The 20,588-nt window shown below is 39.5% G+C and overlaps 1 protein-coding gene across 1 annotated transcript in view; it reads right to left on the bottom strand.

Annotated features, from left to right (window-relative positions):
* Positions 1-1,262: 1,262 nt before the first annotated feature.
* Positions 1,263-20,588, bottom strand: part of ALAS2 (5'-aminolevulinate synthase 2) — a 46,297-nt gene continuing 26,971 nt past the window's right edge. Inside the window, exons 3-9 of the mRNA XM_075538835.1 lie at positions 16,680-16,902; positions 15,629-15,813; positions 12,738-12,917; positions 8,461-8,625; positions 7,652-7,920; positions 6,407-6,569; positions 1,263-1,519 (exon numbers count right to left, since the gene is read on the bottom strand). Coding sequence (XP_075394950.1) covers positions 1,356-1,519; positions 6,407-6,569; positions 7,652-7,920; positions 8,461-8,625; positions 12,738-12,917; positions 15,629-15,813; positions 16,680-16,902 — 1,349 coding nt within the window. The 3' untranslated portion in view covers positions 1,263-1,355. The remainder of the gene's footprint in view (positions 1,520-6,406; positions 6,570-7,651; positions 7,921-8,460; positions 8,626-12,737; positions 12,918-15,628; positions 15,814-16,679; positions 16,903-20,588) is intronic.

A 20,588-nucleotide genomic window follows, 5' to 3' on the forward strand; every position in this document is an offset into this window, starting at 1 on the left:
AAAACCTTGTCTTTTTCCCATGGAGTGCTTGGTGGTTTTAAACTGCTGAGCTTATCGTTAACAGCCAAATGCAAAACCACTATGCCACTAGAGCTCCATTTAAAAATAGTACCAGAGAATTGAAATGAAAAGGCTATCTTCTTAACTCCAGCCCTACTCCCTAGAGCAGTGATTTTCAACCTTCCTAATGCTGCGACTCTTTAATACAGTTCCTCGTGTTGTGGTGACCCCCCCCAACCATAAAATTATTTTTGTTGTTACATCATAACTGTAATTTTGGAACTATTGTGAATTGGGAAACCCCTGAAAAGGGCCATTCAACCTCCAAAGGGGTCATGACCCACAGGTTGATAACCAGTAAGCTTTCATTCCATCCTGTCTTGTTGGGAAATACATTTATGCATAAATAAAGTCTATGTTTCAACACATACAGCCTCATGTTGACACTTTAGACATACTCCATGAAATTTAGTTTAAAGAACTACCTTAATACCAGTTATGTCCACTGCCTGTGACCTAGTTACACAATTGCAGGGAAGGAGGCATGGTGTTTACCATAAAGACAAAGATGGATCAGCAAAGGAGATAGGTTTAGTGTGACCTTAAATTGTACCTTCCCGATATGTGTGGTTCATAGCTGCAATAGACTACAGGACAAGAAGATATCAGTCCCTCACTTCTCAGAGCTACAAAGCAGGACCTGTACCATAAAACGCTCAGCAAATGGCCTCATTAGCTTATGTAATGGTACTCTGCAAATATTTGTTATTTGCTCTCACCTAGAAAGTTGGGAGCATTGACTTGAACAAGTTGCTCACCATAGTCGAGCCTATTTTTTCTCTTTTGGGAACCAAGGTATAAGGTGTGGGAAGGAAAGAATAACTGAGAGGGATATCTATTCTCCCCTTCTGGAAAAGTTTGAGGGAGCCAATTCCACCTTCAGGCACTTTGATTAGGGCAGGCTCTATCACCAGACTTTAAAGGCTATTTAAAGTTCCAGGACTACCAGCAAAATTCAATCCTTGAATTCTTACTGAAATCATTGGGAATGAGTTATACGCCAAGGGTTCTAGCTTTTTGTTCAGGTTAATGCATGCTTTTTTTATTACCATTTCCCTCATTCTGAGTCTACATATCAGTAAATTTTATTATTAAAAGACCAAATGATCTTTTGTTCTTCATGACTCATTTTGAAGAAGTCAGGTCTAGTGCAGTTGCCCATGTCCAAAAAAGAGCTACATATGTTGCAATTTGCTCTTTATTTTCAGATTCAGGTTAGCCAAAAGCACAGTGAAACAGAGAGGCACAGCCCCATGTGAAATGTAGGTGGGTGAGGATCCCCAGCAGCTGGTTTCTCAGGCATAGGTGGTGACATACTGAGGCCCCATATTACCAAAGTAGGAACGTTCCCACTCACTCATGAGCTCGAAGTGCACAGGACGGTGACAGAAATTACAGGCAGTTGCAGACACATCTTGGAGTGGCAGCCCCACCTCAGTCCATGCCATCAGCAGCTTTTCTAATGTGGTAGAGGACAGAAGGTCAGTGATTGGTTTGGATAGGCTTCCTTATCCTTGTGTCACATACAGATTCTCAAAGATTAATCTCAACCCTACAAGGGGTCATAGGGCTAGAAGTGTGCCATGGATGTTACTATTTGTATATGTTTTCTGTGATGTATAAAACATTGGGAACTACTTATTTGATATGATTTGAAGCCATACTTTCCTGGATGGGAATAATTCATTTAAGTAGAGGACATGTGACCTGAGAAAAGGCTCAATTTGAATGGGAAACCTAATGAGGAAGATGGTGCTGATAGTAATTACAGGGTGCTGTAACCAGAAAACCTGGTAGTTGGAGGTGGGTGGGGGGGATAATGGGAATTCAGAGGAAGAAAACTGATTAAATGCAGGAAGTTCCTTAACCCTTTTTTCTGTTTTCTCCATTGGCGATATTGTCTAGCCTTATAATTTTAAACCCCATATATTTACTGATTATTCTGAAATTATTTTCTCCAGCCCAGATTTTTCTCCCAAACTCCAGACATATATCCACTTGTCCCTATATCTTTACCTGGACATCTAATAAGCATTTTTAACATAACTATAACTAAGCTAGTGATTTTCCTACCCTCCACCAAGTCTGCTCTACCTATAGCCTTCCCCATCTCAGTTTCTGACAACTTATCAGCAAATATCATTAGTTCCATATTCAAAGTGTGGCCATTTCTCATCTCCATTGCTACCATCACGTCTGAGCCACCATCATCTCTCACCTGCACTATTTCTAAAAATCCACTAATAGGGTTCCTTCCTTCTTCTCTTGCTTCCCTTATGTTTATTCTTAATATAGAGGTCAGAGTGAATCTGTTAAAATCCGAGTTAGATGATGTCACGTCTCTGTTCAATTTCTCCCCAAACTTCTATTTCAGAATAATATTCAAAATCCTTCCAATAGATATAACAATCGATATAGTCTAGCCTCACATTACTTCTTAATTTTCTATCACTTTATTGCTTGCTTATACCACTCCATCCATGTTATTATCATTATTCCTCAAATTAAAAAATAATAGTCATATTTATTTCTTAAGGTCTTTCCTGATTTTGATTTTTCCCGTTTCCTTAGAAATACAAGCATGCCCAGTTTACTAATTGACCAACTTCAAACCTTTACTTTAATGTCACATCAATTGTATCTACTCTTACCACTTTATTTAAAACTACAAACCTTCTCCATGCTGTCCTGTGATCTCCAACACTTGCTATTCAGCTTTCTGCTCATTTTTCCCCTTAGCACTTAATGTGCTCTATAGTTTACCTTTTTAAAATTTGCCTTGCTCAGAATAATAATAAATAATAATTATAATAAAGGAAAGGGTAGCGGAGGCACAGGGCACTAACCCACCCAAGGGAGGGTATTGTGTGTATCTCCACAGGGAAAGAGGGACCAGACTTCAACACGGTGCTCCAAGATGTAAATCCAACATGCCAGCGTGGAGTAGGGAACCAGTGGAGAGGTCAGGGGGAGGGCGTCACCAACCCCACCTACTAAGTGGACACCTGCCCCTCCACTCAGAAGAGGTTATATAAAAGGATGACACTAAATCTACAGTTCCGGAAGAGGGACATATCTGGTCGGAATGCTTGGGAGTAGATGAAGGGGGAGGAGGAGAGAGTGGAGCACACCATGTCCCACCAGGCCAGGAGGTTGATGTTCCCAATTAGAACAGCCAGTTGACAGAGAGGACCACGTGGCCGGCCCCTTTATGAGACATGACATCCCTCACTGATCCATAGCCCTACAGGGGACAACACCAGAGACACAGTGAGGGAATTGCACCCAATCGAATCCCGCCACAATGAGACAAAACATTAAGGGGATGCAACAGAACAGCAAGGGAATGGAGCAGCAAGGTTCCCAGGGAATGCTGAAGGTGGATTTTGGTGCCCCATCAGACTGGACTGCAGGACACTCCTAAAGGCCAAAAAACAATCCTTGAATTAACTATTAGCTTTTCTTTCTTGTTTTGTTTTGTTTTGTCATTAGTTGGTTGTTTTGGTTGTTTTGTTGTATATTGTTGCTTGGTTTTGCTGTCTTGTTTTTATACATGTCATTATCTCTTCAGGTCTGTCTAAATAAGATAGGCTGAATGAACAATTGGAGGAGAAAACAACTGAACCGAGAGTTCCAGGGGGACATGGGAGAGGGGGAGGTAGGGGGAAAGCTAGTGGTGCTAACAGACCCAGGGACATGGGAACAACAAATGATCTAAATTGGTGGTGAGGAGGGGGTGGGAGGCCTGGTAGGGCACGATCAAGGGTAATGCAACAAAGAGGAATTGTTGAAACCTTGGTGGGGACTGAGCATGATAGTGGGCAAGGAGGGAAGTCAAAGGAAATAGAGGAACGAGCTGGGAGGCAAAGGGCATTTATAGAGGTCTAGATAAAAACATGTACATATGCAAATATATTTATATATGAGGATGGAGAAATAGATCTATGTGCACATATTTATAGGTTTAGTATTAAGGTAGCAGATGGACATTGGGCCTCCACTCAAGTACTTACTCAATGCAAGAATACTTTCTTGTATTAAATTGGCATTCCATGATGCACACCTTACCGACATGATTGCTGAAAAAAAATGTGTACATAAGCAAATGTGGTGAAGACAGCTGATGGTGCCCGGCTATCAAAAGATATAGCATCTGGGGTCTTAAAGGTTTGAAGATAAACAAGTGGCCATCTAGGTCAGAAGCAACAAAGCCCACATGGAAGAAGCACACCAGCCTGTGTGACCATGAGCTTTCGAAGGGATCAGGTATCAAGCATCAAAGAACAAAAATGTGATATCATTGTGAATGGAGGTGGGGGTGCAGAGTGGAGACCCAAAGCCCATTTGTAGGCCACTGGACATCCCCTTACAGAAGGGTCTTGGGGAGGAGACGGGCCAGTCAGGGTGCAATGTAGCAACGATGAAAAATACAACTTTCCTCTAGTTCCTTAATGCTTCCTACCTCAGCCCCACCCCCACTGTCATGATCCGAATCCTACCTTGCAAGTCTGGCTAGACCAGAGGATGTACACTGGTACAGATGGGAACTGGAAACACAGGGAATCCAGGGTGGATGATCCCCTCAGGACCAGTGCTGTGAGTGGTGATACTGGGAGCGCATAGGGAGGGTGGGTTGGAAAGGGGGAACCAATTTCAACGATTTACATGTGACCTCCTCCCTGGGGGACAGACAACATAAAAGTGGGTGAAGGGAGACATGGGACAGAGCAAGGTATGACAAAATAATAATTTATAAATTATCAAGGGTTCATGAGGAAGGAGGGAGTGGGGAGGGAGGGGGACAAATGAGGACCTGATGCCAGCGGCTTTGGTGGAGAGCAAATGTGTTTAGAACGATGAGGGCAACAAATGTACAGATGTGCTTTATACAATTGATGCATGTATGAATTGTGATAAGAGTTGTATGAGCCCCTAATAAAATGATTTTTTAATTGCCTTTCTCTTCTAAGATGTAAATGTCATAAGGCAGTGATTTTGTGTATTTTATTTACTACACTATCCCCAATATCTAAAACAGTGTCTTAACACAAAATAGGCACTCAATATTTGTTTAAAAGATGAAGAGAAGTAAGCTAAGTTGAGGAGGGGAATTCCAATTAGAATGGAATGATATTAGCAAAGACCTAGACGCAAGAAAGTAGAGCAAAAGGTAGGGAATAACAGTAGGGGAGAGAGGTGAGGGCATAGGGGCCAACAAGTGGATGACATTGAATGCCATGCTGAAGATCTTCAATTCTATAGGTCAATAGTCCCTAAACTTTGAAATACATGTTCCACTCAGTAAAAATGTTTTTGCATGTACTTAGAATCTTCGTATATTTATTGATATACAATGATGTATATCATTGTCAATCTGTATATTGAGAGTCACTGTAGTGCAAATTTTTCTGTTTTTTAGATTAAAATATGATAAAATTCAAATTATTTATTTCTATGGGTCATCTCGCATACTTCACCTTGAAGTATCCTGTTCTAGAGTCCAGACAAGAGAGAACTATGAAGATGTTTAAGCAACTGAATAATATTTTGTACTTTTGGAAATATTCCTCTGGTCAATATGGAGAAGGAATTGAAGAGGAGCAAGACAGAAACAGGAAAACTAGTTAGGAGGTTATCAATTTGGCATGAATCAAAGAAATGGCAATGGAAAAAAAGTACAGATTTGAGAGAGACTCTACAGAGCATTATAGTAGGATTTCAAGGTGGCTTCACGGGGGTTAAGGGACAGGTAAATTCAAGGTGTTTATTTTTCATATTTGTTTCTGGCAATCTGGATATATAGAGAGTTCTATAATTAAAGCACAGAGCAACAGAAACTAATGGACAAAGACCCTAGAAGTGTCAACTATGAGAGGTAGTAGAACCTAGACTCCCCAGTTCAAACATAGTTGGGTGATTTGGGGCCAGTGATTATATGATTCTGTGACTTAATTTTCACACATATAAAATGAATGTGATAGAGCTCTCTTCCAGGCCATCATGCCATTTTTAAAGCAGTCCCACTCATCTTGTAAGACTCAGTTCAGGTGTCATCTACACTATAAAGCCTATCTTGAATGTCACAGGCTGGTCAGACTCCTCTCTGTTCCCACCATTCCCCCATGCACCACCTTTATTGATCAGTGGTCATCCCTTGATGTCATTGTTTTTCCACCATGTCCTTCCCACCCAAATTGGTGTCCTACAAGCTTATGAGTCTCATTCATTTGTAAACATAGTATAGGGCCTGACGCACAATATCGAAATGTTTTTTAAGCTAAACAGCATCTATTCTCTAAATCCTGGTTTGAAGGTGTAGGGGGAATACTGCATGTTATGGACTTACCAACAAAATCTTCCATCATCTGAGGACTGTGGCGTGGGGAGGGCGCCAGGCGCAGTAGCTCTTCACCCCGGGGGACAGTTGGGTAGTTGATGGCTTGCACATAAATGCCATGCTTGGTGAGCAGGAGATCACAAATCTCGCTGTTTAGTGCTGCATCACCCACCTGGGCTCAGGATAAAGACCTGTTAGAATCTGGCATCTTGGCTCCAACAACACAAGCTCTATTAAGCAGGTGGAAGAGACCAGGACAAGGAACACTAATGGATTTGGAAACAGAAGTTTTCATAAGAGGTTTAGCCATTGGCTGCTCTAGAATGTCTATCAACAAGGGACACCTAGTCAACAATTGGGCTTGAAGGGAGTGGGATATAGGTGGTGCTAGGGTCTTTGTCTTGAAGATTTTGCATAGCAAAAACACTCATTTTATTTAGTAATTTGGGGTGAAGAAATGACTTCTGTAGTCTTTCAAGAAAATATTGGGTTAACTCAAGAAGCAATGACTATATCTCATCCATAAAATAGTAGTAAAAAAGTGTCCTCATACCCATAAATAGATAACAAGAAAGAGGTATTCAATTTGGAAGTAATAAACACTATAAACTGTTGGGCAACTAACAGAAGAGCCGACTGTTTAGACCCATCAGTGGTCCCTCAGGAAAAAGATGAGACAATTTGCTTTCATAAAAAATTTATAGGCAACTTTATAGAACAGTTTTACTCTGTCCTATGTGGTTACAGTAAGTTGAAATTAACTAGACAGCAGTGGTGTTTAAATACTCAGACATAGTTGGGAATCCAAAACAGCAGCTAGTCTCATGGCTGGCTTTTGAATTTACTTTTTTTCCTAAGTCCTCAGTAAGAAGTACACATACCATAAAAGTACATATACAAAGCTGAGACACATTTCTCACAAAATGATGTCTGATGTAGTATAACATTTTCTGTTCTGTTCTTTTTAATTCTATCCATAACTCATTAAGTTGATTTCATGATCCACGAATGGTGATCTCAAGTTCAAAAAGGGCACTCAGTATTGTGAGAGTTCTGGTAGTCTTATAAGTATGTGGAAATCATTAATGCAACAATAGAGAAACTGGTTGAACCAGTTTCAAAAGGGGAAAAAAGTTGGCAATATGAAAGCAACAGCAAAGCAGAGTTGATGGCAGGACCAAATATATTGCTGAGAGTTGGAAGGCTTCTGGAAGAGTTAAATGTGGAGGAAAATGGGAAGAGTGGGGCCCTCACCCGGATAGGGATGATGTGGCTGAGACAAGGGATGACAGGAAGACCCTTGTCCATTAGTAGCTGACGCATGTGCTTGACGTTTCGCTGATGGGCTCGCCTCAAGATTTGGCCTTCCTCTCCTTTGAGCAGCTTCACAGACTCTAGAGCCCCAGAAAGCACCATAGGGGGCAATGAAGTAGTGAAGATGAATCCCGCAGCATAAGAGCGTACCATGTCCACCAAGTCACGGGTGCTGGCTATGTAGCCACCCACACAGCCAAAGGCCTTGCCTGGAGATGGAAGGAGGAGATGCACAGACCCCATAAGCAGTCCGCAGAGGTACAGATTCATGCCCTAGGAGGCAAACTAAACCTGGGACTCCAGATTCCCATCCTAAACCTGTTTTCATCTCTTCTGTCCATGACAAGCTGGACAGAGCTGATAATTCCACTGCTTTGAGATAAGACTTAAGTCCTGACATATGCAATGATAAAATAGGCAGGAACTGGGTGGAGACTTTCAACTAGTTAGCATTAAGAGCTTAAATGAAGCTTATGGTGGGGTGGGGGGGACGGTTGAGAAATCCAGCTCTCTATTTATTCAAGCCGAACCTGCCTATTTGGCTCCGCTCAGGAGTCTTTTCAAAGAACCCTCCCAGATTTCTGAGGAACACTGCAGTCAAGTGGAGGGAGAGGGAAACAATCCAGAAGGACACTAGTATGGGACTCTGAATTCTACCTAACTAGATCCTGCAGCTTGGAAGAGGAGGAGAGGAACCCTACACAGACTTCCTCTTTAGGTTGTATGCTAGGGAAGCCCAAGGCACTTACCAAGAGTTCCAGAGACAATATCAATCTTGTGCATGATTCCATCACGCTCCCCAATTCCAGCACCCCGTGATCCATACAGTCCTACAGCATGAACCTCATCCACAAAGGTCAAAGCCCCATACTGATGGGCCACATCACACATTTCCTCAAGTGGGCAGATGGCACCTGAGCAAAGTCAAGGGACAAATGCAGAGGATTGTAACCCTTTTCCAACTACATATCCAGTGTGGACTTGGCAACCCACCTTCAGGCAGAAAAGAGGGCTATAATGAGAGGGAAGGTTATACATTCATTTGAGGCAATTCCAAAATTTTTTATATGTCACTACTGCCTTAATTTTATCCCCACTCCAGTTCTCTCTCTCTCTCTCTCTCTCTCTCTCTCTCTCTCTCTCTCTCTCTCTCTCTCTCTCTCTCTCTCTCTCTCTCTCTTTCTGTGTGTGTGTGTGTATTTTCCTTTTTCTATTTCTCCTTTTATTTCATGCTGATAATGTATATCTGTGTTTCTGTGTTTGTCAGTCTGTCTGCACACTTAGGTGTTTTTCCTGAAAGTTTGTGAATCTCATCTAGCCTATATAATGCCTTTGTTTAAATAACTTGAAGGAGAGTCACCTTTTTCTCCTGGTTAATGTAATCTTTATATCAGATCCCACTAAAACCCTTAGCCCAGTGCTGTTATTTACCCTGCCAATATTTGTATTATTTACTAGCTCTCCTAGTTCCCATCTTTCTGGTTTTTGGTTACTAACTCTCTTCTTGTGTCACTTCTTTGTTTTATGTCATAAGGTAAACAATGGACTGCTAACCACAAAGTAAGTACTTAAAACCCACCAGCCCCCACTCAGAAGAAAGATGAGGCTATGTGCTCCTGTATACCAAGTAGTATCACGTTGAGTCAGAATTGATTTGGTGACAGTGTACTTAGTTTCAGTCTCTACCTTTTTGGTTATCTCCCTTCCCCATTTCTCCTCCACCCCTAACCCCCACTCCCTCACTATTTATATCCCTTTCTGTCTATCTGTCTGATGATCTCTCTGTTTTAGACTTTCTTTCTCTATACCTTTCTGTCTCTGAGTTTCTGTGTGTCTCTGTCTTTTTAAATGTGCCTCTGTAGATTCCTGAAGGCCTGCTTCTCAAAGGTTCAGTCGCAATCTCCAAAAATGACAACAAAGTCCTTATGAAAGCATGTTAGAAGTAATCTACACATTCCTCTACATTTTCACACAATTAAAAATCTTTCTCCATGTTATTTTAGCCATCTCCTATGCCAACAACTGTTTATAAGGTCTTCAAGTGAATCTCATATACAGAAATTTTGTGTATAAAAGAACAACACTATCTGCCACTCCCCATCCTTCTAGACCCCCTGGAAATTGAAGAGGTACAAGGAGTTTAAACACAGAAGAAACTTTCTCCAGGTATTACAGGAGCTGCAGGAAAAGATTAAAGAATGTGAGCAACTGATAAGCCAATATGATAAAGTTAATCATGGGAAGTGGATCCTGGTAGAAAGAAAAGAGTGTGAAGCTCAAACATTTCAGTAAGAGAAATTCAACCATAATATTGAAAAACTGGGCAGTTTCCACCAATCAATACTCAAATGTATGGTTTTATTTAATGTCAGTTGTAGAACTAAGGGAGTGGGAATGAGTTTCCTACATGGACTAAATCCTGTAATTCTCACGGCTACTCAATTTTTATCACCTAATTTTTTTCAGATAAGATAATGGAGACACAGTGAGGTAGTTAGTTTATTGTGCCAACCTGGCTGATAAACACATGTGGGGTTAATTGAAGGGTGGAGGGATAAATGGCTCAGTGAGCCTCGCCTTTCCAGTTCTCAGGTCTCTTGCTTTGTGATGGTCAGACCAGGGTGCAGCTGCTTTAGCCAATTTCTGCTTCAGCTGGCAAGGTTCACTTCCTGCAAGACATCCCTGAGGAGAAGCCACATGGGCCTACCCCGGTGCAGCCCTGGGGGCTGGAGCAGCCGTGTGGAGACCCCTGCCAGCATGGAGATGCTTACACATCCACTGATTCAGCTGTCCTCCTGCAGTCAGCATCATAGTGTGTTTTGTGAGATGGAGGAGGACTTTGTGGATTGGTGTTGGACATATGGGTTAATGGGTTAATGTTGGACTTGTGGACTTGGATAGCACTGGGTTGGGATGTTTCTTGATGCACACTTAACCTTTATATAAAACTCTCTCTTATACATGAGTTTCTGTGGGTTTGTTTCTCCAAAGTACCCAGAATAACACACACAGGTTACTTAAGAAACTTTTCCAAGCTAATAAATTTGCCATGCTGTGATTTGAAAGTGGGCAGTCCTGACTTCAAATTCTGTTTGTATAACTACTACATGATGCTGGTGGTGAGTTTGTTGACTAAATCAGGAAATACTGCGGACTCTCCCTTATTTCAGTTGGATAGATGACAAATTAGAATGCAGTTAGAACCTGTCCCCTTAAATAAGTTTGGAAGGGGTTAGTGGATCATAAACAATACAAAGTAGATCCTGCCTTCCTGCCTACAAAGGACTCTGAAAGATAACCATAGTACATTGAGCAGTGACCTGGGTCAGGACAAACCACACCAAACACCTGACTTCATGGCAATATCAATTGTAATCAACTAACTAGTACAAAAATAACTAAATCTATCATACAGTAGACATTTTTCCCCAGGGTCCCTTGCATATATTTGCATGTGAGCACTAAGTATTCAAACACATACCACACACTTCCATGTATGGACATCTACTTGTGACTCTATCTGAATGACTAAACACCCACCCAATGTCAGTTGCAGGATTCTTGGCACCTAATTTTGTCTGCAAATTCCCTAATAAAAGCTAGTTCTGATCACCTGGCTTTCTCGGGACACATAATTTTGACTCAAGAAGGGCAGCAGTAGAATGATTTGGTCATTGTTCCAGTTGGAGAAAGATAGGAGATAGAAGGGCAAAAACCATATTAGATGGGTGGCTCAAATTATCTCTCATTCCTACAGCCAGACATTAATTTTACCTTGGGGAAAATTGAGGGCCAGGGTATAAAGGGGTTAAATTAACTTACCCAAGATCATAAGTGGTCAAGTGGCAGAGGTAAAATATGAAACTTGTTAGGTAGGATTTCAAGGCTGTCTGAGTGGAAAACCTGTTTAGATTATAATACTTAATACTGGTCATTAAAAAAGAGTTCCAAGATACACAGGGTATCCAGGACAGATGATCCCTTCAGGAGCAGTGCTGAGAGTGGCAATACTGGGAAGGTGGAGGGAGGTTGAAGTGGAAAGGGGGAACTGATTACAAGAATCTACGTATAACCTCCTCCATGGATAACAGAAAACGGGGTGAAGGGAGGCGTTGGACAATGCAAGATATGAAAAAATAATAATAATTTGTAAATTTTCAAGGGTTCATGAGGGAGGGGGGAGTGGGGAGGAAGGGGAAAAAAGGAGGAGCCGATACCAAGGGCTCAAGCAAAAAGCAAATGTTTTGAGAATGATGGTGGCAACAATGTACAAATGTGCTTGACACAATAGCTATATGTATGAATTATGATAAAAGTTGTACGGGCCCCCAATAAAATGATTTATTATTAAAAAAAGAGTTCCAAGCAATGGTTTGTTAAATTTTCCATTGCAGAAACCAAGAACTGGTATGACTGCTCTATATAAAATTTCTGATGAAGGTAGTGTAGCATGAAGATCTTGGAATTATAGATCATGATATTTACTTTGGCACCAATTTTCTGATCTACCTAAGACAATTTTATGCTGTCTCTGAACATTAGTTCATTTATCTGTAAGATGGGTGTAATAGTTAGGCCTCTATTTATTAACTGTGTGACCTTGGTCAAGTTACTTCATTTATTTGTGCTTCAGTTTTCTCATGTGAAAGAGGTAAGTATTAATATTTCATTGAATTATGAAGGTTAAGTAAGTCAATACATGGAAAACACCAGGAAAATTGTTTGGCAAATAATAAATAAACAAACAAAAAACCCAAACTTACTGCCATTGAGTCAATTCTGACTCACAGCGATCCTACAGCACAGAGTAAAATGGCGCCTATGAGTTTCTGAGGCTGTAAATCTTCAGAGGAGCAGAAAGCTTCATCTTTTTCCCACAAAGAAACTCATGGTTTCAAACTGCTGATCTTGTGGATAATAGTACAACCTGTAAGCCCTCTAAATATTAGTTGTTATTATTATCATATTATCATCATAGGTTTTGTTAGAGCAATACTAGCAAGCATACACTCATATATGTACATACCATCCATGGAGTGAACAGTCTCAAAGGCCACAATTTTGGGTGTCCCTGGGTTGGAATTTTTTATAAGTTTCTCCAGGTGACTAGGATCATTGTGCCGGAAGACAAATTTGCTTGCACCACTGTTGCGGATACCTTGGATCATGGAAGCATGATTGCCTGCATCTGAGTATATGATGCACCCTGAGGAACCAAATGCATAACACTTAAGCTTCTGTCAAAGTATTTTTATCTAAGTATTTGTATCTAATCATTGAATTGGAAAGGCAGTTAACCAACCCTCTTTTGTCTTTGAAGATGTTGTTTTGCTTCTTCTTTTTCTGAAAGCCTTCATGTTACCTTTCCCTCACCTGAAAAAAATCTCTTCTGCCCTGAAATTCTAATCCCAACATCTTTCCATCAAGTCATATCTAACTCTAATCTGGTCTCTGATTGTTTTCACTGTCATCAAGTCAATACTGACTCATCATGACCTCCTGTTGGTTTCTGATATTGTAAATGTTTACGTGAATAGCAAGTCTGCTCCTTCTACCATGGAGCTGCTGGTGGTTTCAAACTGTCAACCATGTGGATCACAGCCCAATGCATAAGCATGTTTCCACCAGTCCCCCTGTTTTAGTGTGGAATAAAATTTGATTTCCCAGTAAGCTCTGGGGCTTCCTGAGAACAGGGCTCATATTCCTTCCATAGTCTTCTGATATACAAAATTAAGTCTTGAAAAGGGATTTATCCCAGGGAATGCTTGCTGACTTGAACTGATGTCTTTCTGGCCTAGATAAAATCCAACCTCTTCCAGGTAGCATCTCTCTGTGTATAGCTAAAGGATTGGATACCTATTATGTTTTCACAGCTTGAACCATTAGCTTATGGCATGTCGAACCTGGAAGGTCCATTATGGAATCCAAAGCCTTAGAGTAAGAGGGCAGGGTTAGGTAAGATCCAAAGAAAGATAATACTTTCTTTAAGATCTAAGGAACACAGAACTTTTTACTGAGAAATACTGAGTGTAGTGTGGGGGGTAGGGGGATGAAGAATTTATAGAGAGAGAGTTGACTCTTAACTTCTCAGATAATGAACCGAAACTAAGCAATTGTGACCTTTACTAGGAGTAAATAATTACTTTTGCCTCAGAAAATTAAATCAAGCACAACTTTCTGCAGGATCTGCTTTGCAGGACAATTATAGTGGGATTTTTTAAGAGCAAAAACTACTTTAAAAAATACCTTGTTTTCTTAGCACTCAATATAAGGCTAAGTAAATATTTCTTGAACTAATGGATAAACAAATAACTGAATTATAATTGAGTAAATGGATGCATTAATAAACATGTTCCTGAACGAAACAGTGAAAAGGAAGGTATTAAAAGGTGAAACTGAAGATGTGGGAAGAGACTAGAATATTTATGTATTTAAAAGCCATGAAAGATGTTTTGATTTGGTTCAAAGTTTCATGGTGAATCATTAAAGGATTTTGAACACGGAAGAAAAAGAGGCAGATTATGCACTTTGAAACATCCTTCTGACTGCCATGTGAAATAGATTGTAGGAGAAAAGCAAAGTTGAATTCAAGAAAATAATGGTGGTCTAGGCCAGGGTGGTGGCATTGGAAATGGAAAGAAGTTAAATTCGAATGATTGAGAACGAGTTTGAAAGGGAAATAAAAGCTGCTGGGTTTAATTGGAGATTGTGAAAAGTGTTGGGGAAAGTTCCTGAAAAGTAAAGAGGCATTTGCAATGTGTTGAAAAATCAGAACAAGTTTAGGGAGTATATAGCAAATATAGAGGCACTTCTTAAATTGTTTGCCTATTACAAGAAGAAAAATATTAGGGCGGGAGCTAGAAAGTGATACGAGTTTGAGACTTAAAAAAAAGATGCAATACGTTTGGACATTTTTAAAAGCTGAGTCAGTAGAAAGGAAGAAGCTGAAAATATAGAAAAAGGAGAGGAAACAGAAGATCAAATTTCCAGATGAGGTTTCAATGAATGAAGAGAAAAAAGGGCGCCCTTCCACTGAGACAATAGGGGAGGAAAAAGGAGAGGTTAGGTAGGGATGCTCATGATTTTGTAGTTATTTTGTAGAAAAGTATTGAAAACATTTCTGCCTGGGATTGTCTTTCAGTGAAGTAGGAGGTGAGGTTTTATTGAGGGGCTAAGGAAAATGAGGATCTGGCAAAGATAGCCAGACAACTTAGAGGGATCATGATTTTTGTGTGACTTCTCAGCAATTGTGGGGGCCCTGGATAAACATAGACAAGGTGGAGGTTTTATTACTCTAAGGTTGGGTCTATGATGGAAGGATGATAGAACTATGAATTGACAGCATTATTGACTAGAGAGTGGGAGCCAAAAGATGGAATTCCATTTTCAGGTGAATGGAATGGCTATAGGTAGAAGGTGAGATGTTTCTTCTGTTCAAAAAGAATTTAATTAAGGGAAGGCAGATAGGTATCAGATCAGTTGTATATGGTGGCAATAAGTAAAAAGATTTCTTCTCTGGTTGCTTCTATTTTATGTGTGCAACAGGAGGTGAAGTTATAAAAATTATAGGAATGAAGGAAGAGGCAGTCAAAGATTTGAAAAGAGAGAAGGTTTTAAAAATCTTCTTTGGAGACAAAAGGATTGTTAAGAGCCCAGATGAATTGAGGAGGTGATGAATTTATGGTGTTATTTTTCTATGAGATTGAATGATATTCCTCAGTAGTGCTCCTCAGCCTAGGTACAGAAGAGGAGAAAGCAGATATAGTCACCCAGTGTTGCAGGTGTGTAATGTGGGTAGGAAGGAAGAGCAATGGGAGAAAGTGAACTCAGAAGAGAGGAAAGAAATGATGAATATAGTGAAGCTAGATGTTACAGTGAAGACACTAGTTCTGAGCCAAGCTCAATTCTGGGTCTTACCTGGAAGGATTTTGGCCAGGGTGAAGAGAGTAGAATCATTGGCCACAAAGCAGGAGGAGAAGAGCAGAGCTGAATCCTTTTGGTGCAGCTCAGCCAGCTCCTGCTCGAGCTCCACATGAAACTTACTGGTGCCTGAGATGTTGCGGGTGCCACCAGCTCCAACTCCATGAAGCTTCAGAGTATTCCTAACCAGAAGAAAACGGAAGGGAAGAAAGGTAAAGAAATTTCCAGGTACTGACGAACTGGGTAACATTCCCTCTCCCAGTGAGAGTCAGAATTAACTTCCAACCAACCAACTCACTGCCCTCGAGTCTATGAAGACTCATAGTGACCCTATAGGACCCTATGAAGTATAACTCTCCCAGTGAGTTTCTGAGACTGTCACTCTTCACAGAAGGAGAACGCCTCATCTTTCTCTCAAAATGTTGACTTTGTGATGCTATATAAGCTGTGTTCTATGTGACAAAGTTGGAGAGGATGTTGGGAAAAGTAGGGATGTATACACCTTCCTTCTCAGGACAGAGGCATGCAGGGATGGAGATAGAAGCTATATTTAATAGCATGAAAATCTTCTAGAAGAGATCACACTCCATCACTGGCAAGATATTTCCTACACAGATTAAGAGTGCATGGAGAGTGGAACTTGGTCTCTTATCCTTCACTTTTGAATTGGATATGTATGTGTTTGGTAAACATGGCATATTGACTGATTTACTCACTTCTTTTGAATCAATTGAACCCTATAGGACAGGGTAGAACTTTCCTTGAGGTTTTCAGAGACTGTAACTCTTTTTGTGAATATAAAGCCTTATCTTTCCCCTGCAGTTAGTTAAACTGCTAACTTTGTGGTTAGCAGCCCAATGTATACCCACTATACAACCAGGGATCTTTTTGATTGATTTAAGGATTCAAGATGTTATAAGACATTCAGCAAGAGAGGTGATGAGTAGAAGTGGTTACCATCAGCAATTCTGCCTTGCTCTTATATGTGTGGCTTTAGTTCCTCTCTGGATGTGTCTCCACAGCTCATAACCCATACCCTACAACTCACTGTGTGGCCTGCAAAACACGAGGGTGCCTGCTCATGCCCAGGTAGTCATTACTGCACCAGACAGACACATCCTTTGAGGACATAGATGCCTCAGAGAAATGTTGGGCAAGGGGGTATGAATCGGCCCAGCGGTTCACAGTCTTGAATACACGGTAGGTGTGGTCCTCTTTCTTCTCCATGATCTTGTTCCTGAAAAATTGATTGTAACCAAAGAAGTGGTTTCCTGCAGGAGTAGAGACGGGGATGAAAATAATTCATTTAAAATCTCTTCCTGGCTAGCTTACATCTTATCCAGGCTGTTAATGTTAAGTTATTTAATTCTTTTTCATTTATTTATTAATGGAGCCATTGAATTGCTGGACCACATTAACGCTCTACTCCAATCAATCAACTTTACCTACTCATTCATTCATTGATTCATTCAGTAATGCTTCTGTATTTCACTTGGGCTTCCTACCACTGACATGACCTCATTCATGCCTCTTCCCAACATAAATATGGCAGCTTCCTTACTGAAAATAATTACTTCCAGAAAGGGCATTGACAGACCCAGGCTCTAGCTTTCACTTTGCCATTTCCTTCCTACTTGAGTGACCTTGAGCAAGTCATGGATTCTCTTTCTCTCTCAAACTAATGTCTGGCATACAACAATAGGGGTGTTTGGCTGCTAAACAAAAGTGTGATGATTCAAGTCCACATAGAGAAGCCTAGAAAGTAAAGCCTGACAATCTACTTCTAGAAATTTATCCAGTGAAAACCCATATAGCACATTTCTCCTCTGACAAACAAGGAGGTGCCATGTATAAATATACATTAGTTGATAAAAGAATAGTAAAGGTGATAATGGAAGATAATATAGTAAACATAATAGTAATATATACTAGTAATGATAATAAAGTTGACATATTATATTGGTTATATTGGATGCTATCAAGTTTGTTCCAACTCATAATGACCCTAGGTATAACAGAAACACTGCTCAATCCCTGATATCCTCGTGTATGTTGTGATGCTTGAGCCTATTATTGTAACCATTGTATCAATCTAGCTCATTAAATATCTTTGTCTTTTTTATCGACCCTCTGTTTTACTAATCATGATGGCCTTATCAAAAACCTGGTACCTCGTGATGACATGCCACAGTACATGAGATGAAGTCACCATCATCACTTCTAAGGAACATTCTGGTTGTACTTCTCCCAAGACAGGCTTGTTTGCTTTTCTAGCAGTCCATGTTGTATTTGATATTTTTTGCCAGCATCATAATTCAAAAACATCAACTTGTCTTTTGTCTTCCTTATCCATGGTAAGCTTTCACATACATATGAGTTAACTGAAAATAGCTAATTAATTATACTCTCATAGTCAATAAAAAAGGACTGAATATTCTGTGTCAGGCAATATCTTAAGAACTCTACAGGTGTTATTTCATTTATTCCTCACAATAACCTTATGTGATAAGTTATACTAATATTTCCATTTTCAAGATGATAAAACTGAGGCATATAGTGGCTAAATAATACCACCTACGTCATGCAGCAAGTACCAGTAAATAGCCAGAAAATAAGTAATTCAGAGCCCACTTCTGTAACTTATATGACTATAAAATGAGACAACCCTATTTGGGGGATAAATTAAAATAATATATGACATAATAATAAATGGGAAAAATATATAAGGGCTTTTTATACATATGACAGAAATCATGATTGTTGCAGATAATGATTTATATGGTTGATGGTATTATAAATTGGCAGCATCTTTATTTTGGTGACATTTGGAAATATACATAATATTTAAAATGCATCTACAAGAGTCTTTAAAATGCATAACTACAGAAATATTTTTCATTGTATTTAATAGCGAAATGATTATTATCCAGAATTTATTCTTAAAAATCTTTGAAAAATTACTATGAAAATATTTCAATTTGGTAGAAAAATTGGGCAAGGATTATGAACATATAATTCAACAAATGAAGAAAAATGATTAATTGAGGAAAATCAAATTAGAACAGAAAATGTTCACCCATCAGATTGATAAACATTTGAAAGTTTAATAATACCAAGTGTTAGAGAAGGTGTGAGATTATGCAAACTGTGATAACTAGTAAAGCCACTTTAGAGAGATAAGTATCAGTCTGAATTAAGATTTTACTAGTACTTTTAAAAACTTTATTAATGTTTTAGAGAAATACTTGCCTCTACACTTATAAGTACATTCAAGGAAGGTTGTTGCACAATTTTAATAATAGCAAGAAGAAAGAAAAAATCCAATAGGAGGTAACAAATCTATTTTATATTCGTACTATATAATATTATAAAGCATTTAAAAATGAAATAGATACCTTCAGGACCAGGGGTGTGAGGGGCAATACTGGGAGGGTAAAGGGTGAGTGGGTTGAAAAGAGGGAGCCGATTACAAGGATCTACATGTGACTTCCTCCCTGGGGGATGGACAACAGAAAAGGGGGTGAAGGGAGACGTCGGACAGGGCAAGATATGACAAAATAATAATTTATAAATTATCAAGGGCTCATGAGGGAGGGGGGAGCTGGGAGGGAGGGGGGAAAGAGGAACTGATGCAAAGGGCTTAAGTGGAGAGCAAATGCTTTGAAAATGATGAGGGTAAAGAATGTACAGATGTGCTTTACACAATTGATGTATGTATGGATTGGGATAAGAGTTGTATGAGTCCCTAATAAAATATTTTTTAATGAAATAGGTATACACTATATGTATTAACAAAGGAAGATCTCCAAGGCATACTGATGAATGAAGAAAAAAATCACAGAATAATATATATAGTAAAATATTAGTACACTAAAATAAAACCATAAAAAGGCAATGCCATAATTTTCGGGAGGGTATATTTATATGTATTTAACACCAAAGGAAAATTTCTAGAATAATAAAATTCAAAAAGATAAAAATGGTTCTCTTGTGTGTGGCAAAGGGAGTTGGAAGGAGTAGTGAAAAAAGCATAAGACTGTTTGGGCATTTTATAATTTTTAAGACCTTCTTGAATTACTTTGCAAGTAGAAATGAACTTTTTAAAAATCACCAAAAATTAACATACTATCCTTAACCCAGGAATTTCACTGAAAGAACTTATCCAAACAAAAGATTTTTTTAATGATAAAAGTGCATGTACTATAGATATTCATCACAAACTTGGGAGTAAACACCTAAATGATTAAATGGAGATAGATGTGCCCATACTACAGAATGCATTTCAACCACTAGAAATTATTATGCAGTTCTCTGTTGATGGACATAAAATGGTGCCCATGTGATAATGTTAAGCAAACATAACAGTATACTAAGCTTCCATCATATTTGTAATAGAAATATGCATCAGAGGCAAAGAGTATTGTGAATGTCTGTGTGTGTTGTTGTTAGGTGCCATCGACTCAGTTCTAACTCAAAGAGACACTACGTACAACTGAGTAAAACAAGTGCACTTTTGAGTCCAATGTTGTAGCCAGTGTCAATACATCTGGATGTTGGAACTTCCTCTTTTTATTACCCCTCTACTGTACCAAGTATGATGTCCTTCTTAAGGGATTGACCTGCCCTGACATGTCCAAAGTATATGAGATGACATTTCCTCATCCTTGCCACTAAGGAGCATTCTGGTTATAATTCTTCCAAGACAGATTTGTTTATTCTTTTGGCAGTCTGTGGCACTTTCAATATTCTTCACCATCACTGTAATTCAAATGAATTCCTTTTTCTTTTGTCTTACTTATTCATAGTACAACTGTCATATGCATATGGGACAATTGAAAATACCTGAGGATGATATTCCTGCTTAGAGCAGCCAATGCACAAAGAGGATCATAGGGCCGGTCCCACTACAAGACAGGACGTCTCTCACTGACCCATAGCACTAGAGGCGAAACCAGTG

The sequence above is a fragment of the Tenrec ecaudatus genome, chromosome X (genome assembly GCF_050624435.1).
Source record: "Tenrec ecaudatus isolate mTenEca1 chromosome X, mTenEca1.hap1, whole genome shotgun sequence".
Classification (NCBI taxonomy): Eukaryota; Metazoa; Chordata; class Mammalia; order Afrosoricida; family Tenrecidae; genus Tenrec; species Tenrec ecaudatus.